The 16,673-nt window shown below is 42.1% G+C and overlaps 2 protein-coding genes across 4 annotated transcripts in view; one reads left to right on the top strand and one right to left on the bottom strand.

The window, feature by feature from the left end:
• LOC121004114 (zinc finger protein 566-like) overlaps nt 1-16,673 on the bottom strand; it is a 422,297-nt gene that overhangs the window by 84,657 nt on the left and 320,967 nt on the right. The window lies entirely within an intron of this gene.
• Nucleotides 8,317-15,127, top strand: LOC121004100 (gastrula zinc finger protein XlCGF26.1-like). Of its 3 annotated transcripts, XM_040436199.1 has the most exons (8): nt 8,317-8,453; nt 8,682-8,860; nt 8,936-9,047; nt 9,171-9,268; nt 9,370-9,463; nt 9,703-9,800; nt 10,001-10,124; nt 12,424-15,127. In XM_040436199.1, the coding sequence occupies exons 2-8, from the start codon at nt 8,741-8,743 to the stop codon at nt 13,977-13,979; spliced, it is 2,202 nt and encodes a 733-aa protein (XP_040292133.1). In that variant the 5' UTR covers nt 8,317-8,453; nt 8,682-8,740; the 3' UTR covers nt 13,980-15,127. The 3 variants fall into 3 exon arrangements, with proteins under 3 accessions (XP_040292133.1, XP_040292134.1, XP_040292135.1); XM_040436200.1 differs by lacking the exon at nt 8,317-8,453 and having other exon boundaries at nt 8,732-8,860; nt 8,944-9,047; XM_040436201.1 differs by lacking the exon at nt 8,317-8,453 and having other exon boundaries at nt 8,760-8,860; nt 8,947-9,047.

Genomic DNA, 16,673 nt, shown 5'->3' with positions numbered 1-16,673 from the left:
CATTCATTTCTATGGGGCTGTTCACATGAGCGGTGATTTTCAGGCATCACTTGTCTGTTGCGTGAAAATCACTGAATGCTCTATATAATGCGTTTTTTTTACGCAACGCAGGCCCCATAGAAGTGAATGGGGCTTTGTGAAAATCGCAAGCATCTGCAAGCAAGTGCGGAAGCGGTGCGATTTTCACGCATGGTTGCTAGGAGACGATCGGGATGGGGACCCGATCTTTATTATTTTCCCTTATAACATGGTTATAAGGGAAAATAATAGCATTCTTAATACAGAATGCTTAGTAAAATAGTGATGGAGGGGTTAAAAATAAATAAAAATAAAGTCACCTCATCCACTTGTTCGCGCAGCCCGGCTTCTCTTCTTTCTTCTGGTGATGGACCATGTGACGTACCATGTGATGAGCGCAGTGATGTCACCACAGGTCCTTTTCTCCCAGGTCATCAAAGAAGAAGAAAGAAGAGAAGCCGGGCTGCGCGAACAAGTGGATGAGGAGAGTTTAATTTATTTATTTTTTAACCCCTCCATCACTATTCTACTAAGCATTCTGTATTAAGAATGCTATTATTTTCCCTTATAACCATGTTATAAGGGTAAATAATAAAATCTACAGAACACCTAACTAGGGATCGACCGATTATCAGGATTTTGAACGTTATCGGTATCGGCATCTATTTTGCCGATATTCCGATAACGTATGGGGAACGCAGATCGCGCTGCTGTCAGCGCTCTCCGTGTTCCCTCAGCAGCACAGGGGAGAAGGAAGCAGTGTCTCCCTCCCCCCTGTGATGCTGCTGCCGCTGCAGCCAGTGAGAGGAAGGAGGACAAGAGAAGGGGAGGGGCTGTGGCCACTGCTCCACCAATGAAGATAAGTCTCTCAATCATTCATATACAGGAGGCGGGAGCTGGCTGCAGAATCGCATAGCCGGCTCCCGACCTCTATGAGCGGGAGCTGCGATCTGCGGTAGTTAACCCCTCAGGTGCTGCGGATCACAGCTACCGCTCATAGAGGTCGGGAGCCGGCTATGCGATTCTGCAGCGATTCTGCAGCCAGCGCCCGCCTCCTGTATATGAATTAATGAGAGATTTCTCTTCATTGGTGGCGCAGTGTGCCCCCCCCCCCAAGCCCCCCAGTATTAATCATTGGTGGCGCAGTGCGCCCCCCACCCCAGTATTAAAAACATTGGTGGCGCAGTGCGCCCCCCCACCCAGTATTAATCATTGGTGGCAGTGGCCACAGGGTCCCCTCTCCCCTCCTCCTCCGATCGGAGCCCAGCAGTGTAATCCTCCGATCGGTTACCATGGCAGCCAGGACGCTATTGAAGCCCTGGCTGCCATGTGTGCACAAAGCACAGAGCAGCAGGGACAGTGTGAGCTCCTATTCACCCTGATAGAGATCTATCAGGGTGAATAGGACAAGGGTTCTAGTCCCTAAGGGGGCTAAAAGTTAGTAAAAAAAAACACCAAAATATTAAGTATAAATGAAAAAAAGATTAAAAAAAATATATATTATAATACACGTTAACAATAAACATATTCATTTTCAGCAGATTTGTGTAGGAATTAAATTTTTTTTCAAAAATGAAAATTACCAGAATATCGGTATAAATTATCGGCTATCGGCCTGAAAGTTCATAAATTATCGGTATCGGTCCTAAAAAATCAATATCGGTCGATCCCTACACCTAACCCAAACCCGAACTTCTGTGAAGAAGTCCTGCTTCGGGTCTGGGTACCAAACATGCCGATTTTTCTCACACGCGTGCAAAACACATTAAAACACTTTGCACTCGCGGGGAAAAATCACGCATTTTCCTGCAACGCACCCGCATCTGTTCCCGCTCGTCACTCGCAACTCTCGTGTGAACCCAGTCTTAATCGGCGTGAGGAGACTTATAGGCCATACATGCTCTTCTGGGAAGAAAGGGATGCAAATGAGCTCTTAACAAGCTCTGCCTCTAATGCCACCAGATGTAAGGCAGCTGTCCTACAAGTCAGTGTTCAATCCTTTAACTAGACCTTGAGACATGACTCAGATAATAAATAAGCCACCACCTGCAGATAGAGGAGCATGTATGGCCTATAAGCCTATAACCCCGAAACAGCTGTCTGCAGATGAGGTGCTGGCTTATTTAATATCCGAGTCATGTCAGCCTATTTAAAGGGTTGAACACTGACTTGTAGGACAGCTGCCTTACATCTGGTGGCATCAGAGGCAGAGCTTGTTAAGAGTTTATTTGCATTCTTCACACATTGATATCGTTTTTCTTAGGTGCATACTGTAGGTTTTATAGGAGGAAAATGAGAGAAAAAAATATACTTTTCATCATAGACTCCAGCTCAGTCCCCCAATATTAATCAGACCCCACAAACAGACCCCAGCTCCGACCCCTAATGTTTATTAGACCCCAGTTCAAACCCCCAATGTTAGGCCTCATGCACACGGCCGTTCCTTGCATTGGAGGCCGCAATTTGCGGTTCCCAATGCATGGGCAACATCCGCGCAGCGGCTGGGACGGATTGAGACCCATTCAACTTGAATGGGTCTGTGATCCGTCTGCACCATAAAATGAATAGAACATGTTTTATTTATTTGCGGTGCGGAGGCACGGACAGAAACACCACGGAAGCACTCCATAGTGCATCCGTGGGGTTCCGTGCTTCTGTTCCGCATCGCAGCTCCGGATTGTGGACCCATTCAAGTGAATGGGTCCGCATCCATGATGCGGGGAGCACACAGCCGGTGGCCGCATATTGTGGACCCGCTGTTTGCGGGCAGCAATAAGGCCACAGCCGGGTAACGGCCGTGTGCATGAGGCCTTAATCAAAACTCAGATCAGACGAAAAGCATCAACTCACCTCTCCTATTCTGGTCGACGCCCGAGATCTGGTGCTCTTCCTGCCGCGTTGTGCTGACCTGACAATGCACAACGAGGTCACAGAACGCTCCTACTTCATCACCGTGTGGGCATGTTTTTATTTGCAGGACGATCTGTAGTTTTTATTGATACCATTTGCAGATCTGTATGACTTTTTGATCATTTTTTATTCAATTTTTTGGGGTAGGTGAAGTGAAAAACGTGAATCAGCCATATTGATTTTTTTCCCCGTTATACCATTCACCGTATGGGATAAATGTTTCTATATTTTAATAGCGTGGGCGTTCTCAGACAAGACGATGCCTATGATGTTTATTTTTTGGAGTATTTTTATTTTGTGCACCTAAACTCTAAATGTGGAGCAATTTACCACCTCTAAATTTAGAGAATTTAACTGTACTTATCCCAATAAGGAGGCGTGGCTTATCAAGCAAGGGGTGTTTAATATGTTACATTTTGCATCATAATTCGGAAATTAAAAAAATCTGTCACAATACAGCTGGTGTTGAGTCAAAAGGGGACATTTATCAAAACTGGTGTGAAGGAAAACTGGCTTAGTTGCTCATAGCAACCAATCAGCTAACACCTTTCATTTTTCAAAGCAGCTCCGAAAAATAAAAGGGGAAATCTGATTGGTTGCTCTGGGCAACTAAGCCAGTTTTGATAAATCTACCCCAAAGTGTCTAACCCTGCACCAGATTCATCTTCCAGCCTGAGCCCCGTGATAAATCAGCTGCAGGTCTAGACAGCTTGTGTAAACGTATTCATCTATGGTAGGGTTCGGCACTTCAGCTGCTGTGAAACTACAACTCCCAGCCTGCACATTTGCTCAGCTGTTCTTGTAACTCCCAAAAAAGTAAAGGAGGATTCTGGGACTTGTAGTTTCAAAACTGATCCCTGATCTATAGGATTCTGCCTTACTGTGCAGACAAGAAGGACGCAACCTGCGCCGATCCCCTCCTCCTACACTGGCTGGCTGCCATGTTCTAGCATTACACCGGGAGGAAACATGGCTAGTTTCACATTTGGGAATCGTGTAATGGCCCTAGTGTTCTACATAAAGCGCAGCTCCTCACATGGAGCCACTGAGCCCCGCCCCGGCCACGTGACTGATTACATCACAGTGACATCATCACAGGTCCTTCACTCCCTACTTATACCCGCCACTGCTAAGTTCCACCCCGTCATGTGACCGATCACATGACGATGACATCATCACAGGTCCTTCAGCCAGTCTGAACAGATAAAGATAAGCTTGTGAGCTGGGTATGTATGAGTGTAGTCACTGATATATGCTATAGGTGTGAGATGTGTGTATTATACATGAAATAACATATATGGGCTTGTTATATGTAATACATCTGTGAATACTCCATCTCCTGGTATGTATATATTCACATCTCAACAGAGAGCACAGAGCACCCTGTAATCTGCTTTATAGAGATCTTCTCAAGTGCTGCTCACTGTTAGTGGCAGCCTCACCATGGAGGCAGACCATGCCACAGCTGTGGGACCCATGGAGAGAGGGGGCCTCCTTCTGTTTCTGACACATAGACCTAGCAATCTCTAGGGCATACAGATTTTTTACTTCTTCCATTGAATTCAATGGGAGCTGTATAAATTCACATGCACTGAGCTCCCCCTAGTGGTGGCAGCAAACAGAGGAAGCAGGAGATTGAGGCTGGGTTTCTACATTCAGATTTCCTGATGTAGTTTTAAAGCAAACTAGGAGTGGATTAAAAAATGACAGATGACATGGACTCTGCCCATTATACTTAGGGTTCATTTACACGGCCGTATGCTTTTTGCAGTCCGCAAAAATGCAGATCCATTTTTTGCGGTCAGTTCAGTATGTCCGTAAAATAAAAACGGATTGCATTCCACATTTTTGCGGACCCATAGACTTCAGTGGGTCCACGTCCCGATTTTCACTGACAAGTATAGGACATTTTGTTTTCTTTGCGGGGCCTTGGAACGGAAGAAAAGATGCAGACAGAGTGCTGTCCACATCTTTTGGGGCCCCATGGAAGTGAATGGGTCTGCATCTAATCCGCAAAATTGCGTATCAGATGCGGAAAGCAACATACGGCCGTCTGAATGAGCCCTTACTCTCATTTTCTGGGTGCGGACACACTGTCGGGTATTCTAATGCCATTTTGGATGCCGAAATCGGGAGTGAATTTTAAAGAGGACCTTTCACCGATTATTACCCTATAAACTAACTATACAGACATGTATTACTATTATCCCCGGGCGCCGCTCCGTTCTCTTGCTATGCCCTCCGGTATCTCCGCTCACTAAGTTATAGTAGGCGGAGATTCCAGTCACTAAGTTATGGTAGGCGGAGTCAGCCCTTGTTCTGCTCTAGCGCTGGCCAATCGTAGCGCAGAGCTCACAGCCTGGGAGGTTATTTTCTCCCAGGCTGTGAGCTCTGCAATGCGATTGGCCAGCGCTACAGAAGAACAAGGGCAGACTCCGCCTACCATAACTTAGGGAACGGAGATACCGGAGGACATAGCAGGAGAACGGAGCGGCGCCCGGGGATAATAGTAAGTGCAGTGAGATCCCCGGGCGCCGCTCTACATGTCTGTATAGTTAGTTCATAGTGTAATAATCGGTGAAAGGTCCTCTTTAAAGAAAGAAGGTTGTATCTGTCCTGTATACTTGCTCTCCTGTTATGATCCACTTCTGATTTTGGCTTCCAAAGCGGCATCAGGTAACTTGACCATGTGGCCATACCCTTAAAGGGGTTCTGCACTTTCATTTAACTGATGATTTATCCTCTGGATAGATCATCAGCTTCTGATCGGCGGGGGTCCGACACCCAGGAGTGGATTAAAAAATGACAGATGACATGGTCTCTGCCCATTATACTTAGGGTTCATAGCTATTCCGCAATACAAGATAGGGCAATATTGTATGTAGGGTGGTGATGGTCTGATACGGGGTCTTTCCCTAATCCTCACCCTATTCTATAAACCCCTGCCTATAAAACGGAATAGCCGCCCCGATAAGGGGAGATCCCGTATTCAGGAACCTCCTAAAAGCCCTTGGATGGCCCTGAAGACAGATGTTAACAGCTGTTAAATTCTGAAGTGCCTGGAGCTGAATTTCAGTGGCTTGTCACAATCTGTGGCAGGAAGACTCCAAGACTCCCTCAGTATACAGTCTGACAATGATTTCTTGTCGGGAGCGTGCACGTACAGAGGAAGGGGGGATTAGAGGGCTGGCTCCCCATTAGGTAAAATCCACTGTGATGAAAACGCCCACATCAAGCCTGAAAATGCATGCTATACTGACTGAGAATGACTGCAAATGGCTTGGTAAGACAGCCCCTTTAACTTTCTCTACATGATGAATGCCACTTGCTGAAGTGAGACAACCCCTTTAATTCACATAGAGTCTTTTACAGGCAGAATTTTATACAGATTACATGTCAAAAAGCCATGGTTGTTTTCCAATGGGAGACTGCAGTTTATGTCTGCGACCGTTCCAAGGAAGAACATGTCATGAAAGTGGTGGCAGTTAATGGCTGTGCAGCAGCTTTTTGGCTGTGCCAAATCCGGTCTGAAAAAAAAACGCCTTTTGCGGTGGAAGGAGAAGATTTATCAGTGATTTTTTTTTTTTGGTGTAAATACATTGAGAAATATGATGTTACTACTGATTGCTATATTTATGAAGTTGTAGCAAGTGGGACTGGTATTTAAAGAAAGATCCTGTCCCCTGTTGCGATGGGGCCCTATGATTTCTCTGCACGCCCCTGGTTATTATATGTATTATAGTAGAGACGGGCTAGTTTCTAGGGTCAGTTCTGCCTGACAACCAGCCCGTACCAGTCACTGCTGTGCTCAGTCCTGGACACATTTACCTCAGGATTACTGTGGTTCATCTTATCAGCTGCACAGTGTAACATTCATGGCTGTGGGTCTTCTCGCTCCACTATGTTTGCATCAGTTCCCCCTAGATAGCCACTTATAAAGCCAGAATGTCTCTCATAGTAGTAACGTGTTGGCCCCCGTGGTTGGCATGAAGACTTTTCTAAAGTGTCATTGTGACTTTGTGTTTGGTAGCTGTTCATAAGGATTATAAATACGTAGCCCAGAGATATCAGTGCAAGTGAAGGACACCACAATTAGGCTGAAAAAAAAAAACGATTAGGGTAATAAAAAATGTAGTACAATCTTAAGCAAAGGGAAGCACTGCCAAGCTCAGCAAGACCAAAAGGCCTGGAACACCATGGAGAACAGTTAAAGTGGATGGTCAGACAATTCCTTCCTTGGTAAAGAAAACCTCTTCACAACATCCAATTAAGTCAAGGTCGCTCTCAATGAAGGGGGTGTATAATTCTCAAGTCTACATTTGAGAGACCCCTTCATGAATGTAAATCCATAGGGTTTGTATCAAGACGAGAACTACTGGTATTACTCAAGAACAGATTACACGTTGCTAGAAAAGCCACCCAGTTCTGGAACCAGATTCTATAGATGGTGGAGAACAAGATTATGGAAACTTGTACAAGAATGATGGGAAAAGAAGGTTTCATGATCCAAAGTATACCACATAATTTATCAAATGTCGTGCTATGGCATGGACATGCATGGCTGCCAAAGCCACTGCCTGACTGATGTTCACTGATGGAGTGATAGAAACAACAGGATACATTCTGAAGTACCTGGAGCTATACTTTCTACTCAGGTTCAAATGCTGCAAAATCAGTACAGATGGAACATGACCCAAAACAGACCACAAAAGGAAAATGAGAGCTTCTTAAGGCAACGAATTGGAACATTCTTCAATGGCCAAGTCAATAACTTGAACTCCACCTGACTGAGCATGCATTTCACTTACTGAAGACAAGATGTCTCCCGTAAAGGCCTGGCAAAGCCTCTTAAGGGCGTAAACTTGCCATTTGGTGACATAATGCATTCCATACTTCAGGCAGTCATTGACAGTAATGTATGTGCATCCAAGTATTAAAAAATTGCTGTGGCTGTAATTCCTAATGGTTAGTGCTACATTTTCTTTAAAACCCCTTGAATTATAGCTGAAAGTCTACATTTTAAGCATATCTCAATGGCATTGTTTCCATCTCCAGAGTATATAATAGAGAGCAACTAATATACAGTTACTTATGTATTTCCTTAAATAATTTCTGTTAGAATTTTCAGTTAGTGACATTATGTATGCCCACAGGAACCGGACCTAGCCTCTTATTTTTCAGAGATCCTTTAGGAAATGAAAGCAATGGCCTGATTGGTTGCCCACAAGAACCGGATCCAACCTCTTATTTTTCAGAGATCGTTTAGAAAATGAAAGCAATGGCCTGATTGGTTGATGTGGGGAACTGTTCCACTCTTTGCACAAGTTGTAAGACATACCCCCAATTGTCTATGATGTGGTGTTAGAATCAGTCCTCTTTTTCCCAATCGGGTTCCTACAGTGTAGGATCCTCTACAAATGGTAATTTTCCTGCCTGACCCACCAAGGATGCACCAGAACAGGAGCAAGATATCTGAGAAGATATTTAACCTCACCCTGGAGATTATCTTTCAGCTTACTGGAGATGTAAGGGATTCTAGGAATTATGTCTCAGAGCATCAATCCTAGCTGTATTAAAGGGGTTTTACACTGATATTTTTTTTAAAAAAGGCCAGAAGATGTTATTTTTAACATCTTGTGTCCCTTAAAAAATTCCCTTTAACACCCCTTTTAATATCATAGTGACCTTACCAGAGAGGTTAGCGATACTTAGGATGTATATAGTGATATTTATGAGTCTCTCTCCACATACAGGATTACACAGTAGTGAAAAAACATCTGATGAGTGTTTGACCCCCAGAGGCTGTCATTGTATGTTAAGAGAATGGAGAAGGACCAAGAGCCCTGTTAAGAAAGCCCTGATACGTAAGAGAAATAATGATGAGAAGATCCTAACACTCGCCAAACAGATCATTGAGCTGCTGACTGGAGAGGTGAGCGCTGCTGGGAATGCTGAGATATCACAAGAAATAATGTATCTGGATAATGACTGTATCATTGTTTGTCAGGTTCCTAGAAGGCGTGAAGATAGAACCATTGAGGAGTGGGAGTGCTTAAAACAATACAAAGATATATACAAGAAGGTCATGATGGATAATCACCAGCTCTTCACATCACAGGGTAAGAGAATTTCATTAATGGTAAAGGGGAGAGAAGTTTTGAGGAGTTACTTGGATGCATCTATCACAACATATAAGACATGTTCAAGGTAATTCAGCCACTGTGTGGGTGCGTTTCTTGCAGATAAATCCAATAAGAAAAATTCACTATTGAGATGTTCTAGTCCTCACTATTCGCAGGATTGTACATCAGAAGACCTCAGTGACCCTCAAAATCATCAGGTACATGGAGCAGAAGTGTCACCATATAATTGTATACTTATTCTATAGAGATGCTATGTGATTCTTAACCTCCGTTTTCCTGTTGAATATACACTATTTAGGATGAAGTTTTCCTCAATATTAAAGTTGAAGATTTTGATGATGAAAATGACTCATATGATATAGAGATGGAACATCCTACAGATAATATAACATGTGAGTAATAATCGCTATATATAGAATTTTATCTTATTTCCTGTAATTCATTGTTTAGGAACCATTGTGTAAAGGCTGTCTATACAAAAGATACTTATTAGAAGACTTGCATTTATGGACCAAATTCTCCTGTTACTGTTGAGGACATTACCCTATATCATGAATTGTAAAATGCTGAGCTTCAAACACTGGCTACAAATAATTCAGGCACCTCATTATGTGGTTTGTGCTTGTTACAGATGAATCCAGTAAGAGTAATCCGCCAGAGACATGTTCCAGTCCTCTGTGTTCCCCTGAAGGTCTAGATGAAGATGCCAGTGTTTCAGAGGATCAACAGGTACATGTTGCTTACAATGAATGCTGCGTGATCTATAGCGGAGATGTGTAGTCCACTTGATGTGAAAATTCTCTTAAATGAGAGGGAAGAAGACACGCAGCCTTTAGAAGGGCTGGTGCAAATAAGCTTAATTATTGCCTGTATCTAGTCATTGTTGCTGTTGTGTACTAGACCTTTATTTCTTTCTTTTGTTGAATCAGGATGAAGATCTCCTTGATATTAAAGTTGAAGTAGTCAATGAGGAAGAAGAGGAGGAGATGTATTTAATGGGTGAACGGCAATGTAAAGAGGAGGAGGAGGAGATTCCTGTATTTATTGGTGTAGGTTGGTATCAAGTTCAAAAAGAAGGGCTGAAACATGTGAGGCTGAAGATGTAGTGAATTGTAATACCAGACAGACCTACTACTAAAATTATGGAGCTGTGTCTGATGAACAATAAATGGTACACAGTCATCCAGGTGGAGGACCCTCACTTATCTGATATTGATGGCCAATCCCATAAGGATTCTTTGTGTGCCCTTAAAGGGCATCTGTCAGCAAATTTGTACCTATGAAATTGGCTGACCTGTTGCATTTGCTTTTGGCAGCTGAAGGCATCTGTGTTGGTCCCATGTTCAGATGTGCCTGCATTACTGAGAAAAATAAAGTTTTAATATATGCAAATGAGTCTGTAGGAGCAATGGGGGCATTGCCATTGCAGAGAGAGCTGAGCCCATTGCTCCTAGAGGCTCATTTGCATATATTAAAACATCTTTTTTATTTTCTCCGCAATGCGGGCACATATGATCTGACCAACTCAGATGCCTTCAGCTGCCAAGAGCACATGCAACACGTTAGCCAGTTTCATAGGTACAGATCTTCTGACAGAAGCCTTTTAAGGTGTTGTCAGTGATAGAAAGCAAATTAGGAGAAAACCGAGTCCTTCAAGCCAAATGATTAGAGAGTGTGTTAAAGGGGTTGTCTCACCTCAGACATTGGTGACATATTGTTAGGATATGCCACCGATGTCAGATAGGTGCAAGTCCCACCGTTCTAGAGATGAGGTGAGACAGCCCCAGTAAATCAGGGCCATAGTCAATAGAGATTGGATCAAGAGTGGGGTTACTGAAGATGAGTTTCTTAAAAGAAAACAAAATTTCGGTAAGTTAAAATTGTTAGTCAAACAGGGAGTAACAACTGGTGACCGATCACAAACAAGGCGAGAAAAAATGGACTGAAGTGAGAATCTGTTTAAATGGGCAGGGGAGAGAAGTGCAAAGGAAGCCAAATGAGCATCTTCTGTTACAGGGTCAGGCATGTAGAAATTACAACATATCAGTACATACATGTACTTGGGGATATCTCTTTACATGGGTTGGTGAAAAGGCTGTATAAGTCATATTGTTGATTAGTGCTTGTCATGGCAGCACAGCAGCCATTCTAAAAAGACCCTTAGCAATGCTGTTGTCTACAGTGTCTGGAGGTACTGAGAGCAAAGGGTGCAATGTAGTCCAAACAACATTTTTAGAATATGGGAAGATAGGTGACAAAGCAGATGTAATGTTGTTTTTACTTGTTCCTTGTCAGTAGAATGTAGATTTCAGTACATGTTGGGGTAGGTTTCCACAAGTAAAAAGTGTAGTAATATATGATATACTGCAAAAAGAGGTGCAACTGTAGGCCAACCCTTACTACGTTCTTACTAGGGTACGTTCACATCTGTGGCAGCAGATCCGGCAGGCTGTTCCAGCAATAAGCAGCCTTCTGGATTTCGCAAGATCCTACAATTCACTGCCGGATCCTCATTGTCTATAATGGGGTCCGGAAGTTATTGGCCGCTTTCCGGCATAAATGCTGCGTTTCAGTTGGACAAATACTGTTGCGTGCAATGTTTGTCCAGCCGGCATTTGTGCTGGATTAGGTGCCAGATCAAGCATGCTGCAGATGCGTATGTACACTTAGCTCTTTTTGTCACATATTTAAAAATATATATATACAATCATTCTGAATAACTTTTTTTTTTTTCCTTATGATGGAAGCAAATGTATGCAAACATGACTTTATTTGTATCCTAAAAAAGATGCGTAATATTAGTGTAAATTTAGGAAGAAACATACGGTACCTAAATAACACACTTTGGCATATATTGCACCCATAGTAAACAATAGGATAGTTTATGCATGTGTTGTATAACTTTGTGTAGGAAAAAAATAAAAAGGTAGGTTTTGGGCAGGTAGGTAACAGCATGGTAAAGGGGAAATTTTTTTATTTCAGAGTGGCAAAGAAGAGTTGATATAATTAGAGAGTAGTGAAGATCAGATTACTTGAAGTACTGGAACTTACATGAAAACTGGGTAACAGAGCCCCCTCACTGCCTTATGCCAGTGTCAGAGTCTGTGAATCACTATCGCACTATATCAAAATATGTCACTGGAAGCAGTGTGTGTTCTTTAAGTACTGTAGCCCTTTGTTTTTTAACCTAGAAAACTTTGTATCTCCTAGTCTGTAGTCAGAAATTCCTCTTTCCTTCTCTAGACTATAGGCACATTACATACTCATTGAGGGTGTTCGTGTGGATGAGCTTAGAATGACTTTTTATTACATTAAGTTTTACTAAAGCGGAAAATAATATTTTGTTCCACAGATGGTCACAGCAAGAACCTGTTCTTATCCCCTGATTCTGAAGGAGGAGGTAATGATATTACACCAAATTCTACAGGAGGAAATACATTTTCATGCTTGGAATGTGGGAAATGTTTTAATAAAAAATTAGATCTTGCAAAACATCAAGAAATTCATGCAGGAGAGAAACCATTTTCATGTCTGGACTGTGGGAAAAGCTTTGCCAGAAAATCAAATCTAGTTCAGCACCAGAGAACACACACGGGGGAGAAGCCATTTTCATGTTCGCTTTGTGGGAAATGTTTTAGCCAGAAGTCAGGACTTCTTGGGCATCAAAAAACTCATACAGGAGAAAAACCATTTACATGTTTGAAATGTAGCAAAAGTTTTACCCAGAAGTCATGTCTCATTGAACATCAAAAAATTCACTCAGGAGAGAGGCCATTTTCATGTTTAAAATGCGGAAAATGTTTTATCCATAAATCAGATCTTGTAAGACATCACAGAATTCACACAGGGGAGAAACCGTTTTCATGCACTGAATGTGGGAAGAGTTTTACCCAGAAACAAGACCTTGCTAAACATGAAAAAATTCACACAGGGGAGAAGCCATTTTCATGTTCAGAGTGTGGGAGATGTTTTACTCTGAAATCTGATCTTGTTAAGCATCAAAGAATACACACAGGCGAGAAGCTGTTTTCATGTGCAGAGTGTGGAAAATGTTACACCCAGAAATCAGGTCTTGTTGACCATCAGAAAATGCACACAGGGGAGAAGCCATTTTTGTGTTTGGATTGTGGGAAACGATTTACGAAGAAATCAAGTCTTGTTGATCACCAGAGAACTCATACAGGAAAGCCATTTTCATGTTTGGAATGTGGAAAAAGTTTCAACAGGAAATCATCGCTTGTTGAACATCAGGTACTTCACACAGGGGAAAAGCCGTATAACTGTCTGGAATGTGGAAAAGGTTTTAACCAGAAGTGGGGTCTTGTTGAACATCAGAAAATTCACAGAGGAGAGAAGCCGTTTTCATGTTCAGAATGTGGTAAATGTTTTACCCAAAAGTCTGGTCTTGTTGACCATCAGAAAACTCACACGGGAGAGAAACCATTTTCATGTTTGGATTGCGGTAAATGTTTTACCCGGAAGTCAGTTCTTGCTGAACATCAGAGGATTCACACTGGGGAGAGGCCATTTTCATGTTTGGAATGTGGAAAATCTTTTTCCAAGAAATCGGTTTTTGTTGACCATCAAAAAATTCATACAGCAACAAAGCGCTTTTCATGTCTGGATTGTAGGAGAGGTTTTAACAGGAAATTAGATCTTGTTGAACACCAAAGAAGTCACACTGGGGAGAAGCCATTTTCATGTTCGGAATGTGGCAAATGTTTTTCTAAGAAATCAGTCCTTGTTGATCATAAAAAAAATCACACAAAAAAGAAGCAGTTTTCTTGTTTGGAATGTGGGAAATTTTTTTCAAAGAAGTCCATTTTTGCTGACCATCAGAAAACTCACACAGAGGAGACACCGAAGCATCAAAGTCCGGAAAATGATTTAAGGATGAATCAGATTTAGGACATCATATTCTTCATGCTTAATCAAGTCTCGCCAATTTCTGTATTTTAGTTTGTCGTTTCATTTTCTTTGACCTTTCACACCTAAACTTATCTAGATCTATGATACTCTAAAAAGGGATAAAGAATCGCAGAAAGCCTTACTGTTTACTGAAGTGGCGAAACCATGACTTCTGCTTAAGGGACCAGGAGATTTCCCTCAATATGCGGTGTCTCCTGGAGCTTTTTTCTTTTATATAGTTTCAGATATTTCCACTGTGACTTACCGTAGGTAAAAGCTGTGGTTCTCTGTGCACTCCATCCACACAGCAGCACATAATTAAACAGAAATGAATGTGGCACTCCTGAAATATTTCAAGACTAAAGATACCGCTGCTATACAATAATAGTTGTATTCTGACATGAATTTAATTAGCTATGGGTAACTGCTACACTTTCTTTCCTTTTGCTCCAGTTTAAAAAAAAAATTCCTGTAGTGTTTTAGTCACAAAAAATAATGAAATATAGCTGAGGAGCAATGCAAGGGTAGGCACTGCCCCCCATATGGATGTATTTCCATGGGAATTTTTATTTTTATTTTGTGAAATATTACCATTTGTTTATGCCACTTTATTGATTACTCCCTGGGGGGGGGGGGGGGGGGATATATATTGTTATGCTTGTTGGATTAGGTTTATAGCATTTATAGAGTACGGCAAGATTGAAATGGTTAAAAAATATCTGGATGGTTGTCAGCCATGGCCACTTACACATACATATATTTTAATGCTCTACACAAAAGTAGTTATGAAGAAGTTTTCACTTTGTTCATATACAAACCTGTTGTTACAAATCAAAGTCATAATAATGATTTTCAGACAGATTTTCAGACTAAATAGACTTTCTGCCAGGTCAGACGGCTTGTTGCTCAGATTTACTGACTGGTTAGGCACAAAATCTGTGTTTGTAAACTACCCTAAGCAGGGAAACTTGGAATGCTTTTGCATTAAGTTCATTACTATAATTTGGTCTGATGGAGCAAAATAGATGTAACGTTCAAAATCCATTAACCGGACATTTTTCTACTGTTGCAAGTGAAAGTTGAACATTTGATAAAATTAACTCTATCAATATGTCTACCATCATTTTGACAGATATCTTAAAAGTTGATTTTTAAATGCTTGTTTGTACCATTTCAGGTATATTATAGAATAAATTAGAAAAAAAAGTAGTTTTTTTTCTCAATACAATTAAATGCTTGGTCAGTTTCTTTCTGGTGCTTGACTGAAGTCTTACTGGAAATCCAAGAACACATACCTTTCTTTCTGTCCCTGCAGCCTGTCAGCATTTGCACCACTGCACCCGCTGTCCTCCAGGCTGGCTGTGGGAGCTGCATCAACCTGGAATATCTCAGCTTGTATAGAACCTATACATATGTATTAGCCAGGTCTAAGATTTAAAACAAGACCAGGATCGCAGTGTTAGCTGCCATACAGCCCGAGATATAATGCTGCAGCACCTGCATAACTCTAGGTTCTATATGGACTGAGATACAGTCATTTGTAGCAAAGTGGTATTTTTTTAGAAGTGCCAGTTAAAATTAAATATGGGCACAAGCCTCCTGCTAGGAATACTGGTTAGGATGGTGGGTTACCAGCCAGATGGCAACCCTACTACTAACCACTGAATGTCTTGTAATGTGTTACAAATGCTTCATAGACTTGGGGAAGCTGTGTTACATCTGATCTGAAAGACTCAGCTCTGCTGGATCCCAGCTTTCCAACTGATTATCATTATCTTTGTAATCTTACCAACTGATGACTTCCCATAGTCTAAGATTACTAACATACCAATAATGAGATGGATAGCTGGGTTCCAGGAATGCTGAGTCTTTGAGAACAGTTGTAACAAAGCTTCCCTATCAGTCAGTAGGAACTCAACATTTTCTGATACAGAGTTGAAAGAAAGCTGGGTTACAACTGATGTGATAAGAACTACTGCACATATGCACAGGTATCGTATAACATGGTCAAGATTAAAACTTGGATGGGTCGTCTTTTTGGAATCAAAACCAGAGGATGTGTCATTGACAATTACTGAGGTTAGTTTCTTAGTGCAGCGGTTTTCTTTTGGCCGTTTCTCTGCTTATTTACCAAAACACGTCCGGATCTCCGTCAGTTCCCATTATAGCTAATGGGGCCGACCGGAGTCTTACAAGCTTCCGACAATGCCCTAATGCTAAGTGATCCGGCAGGCTATTTCCTGCCAGAACAGCCTGCAGGTTTGCTAGTACTAGTGTGAAACTAGCCTAAGGTAAACTAAAGTTATGTTTCTGTAAGTTAAAATAACAGAGCAAAAACCCTTCCAATAAATGCATTCTTGTAGCATACTTGAAGAGGACCTTTCATGGTATTTTATAAATTGAGATAAATACCTTTACTTTCGGGGTGATGCTGCCACCCTGCCTGATTTTTTTAAAATATCGCTCCTACGCCCCGCTGTGCCCCCCTGCAGTTTTCACGCTCAGTATGCTAATACTGAGCATCGGTACAGGGAGGAGGAGACGCCAGGGTTTCTCAATGGGCTCCTTCTTCCTTGCTGTGCCGCGATCAGGTAGAAAAAAAAGCTCTCCTTTTCCCTGGCTATGATGCTCTCCGCTGTGATTGGATTGCGGCACAGCCAGGGAGAAGGAGACACCCATTGAGAAACCCTGGTA

The sequence above is a fragment of the Bufo bufo genome, chromosome 6, assembly GCF_905171765.1.
Source record: "Bufo bufo chromosome 6, aBufBuf1.1, whole genome shotgun sequence".
Taxonomy (NCBI): Eukaryota; Metazoa; Chordata; class Amphibia; order Anura; family Bufonidae; genus Bufo; species Bufo bufo.
This window is presented reverse-complemented; position numbering and strand designations above follow the sequence as displayed.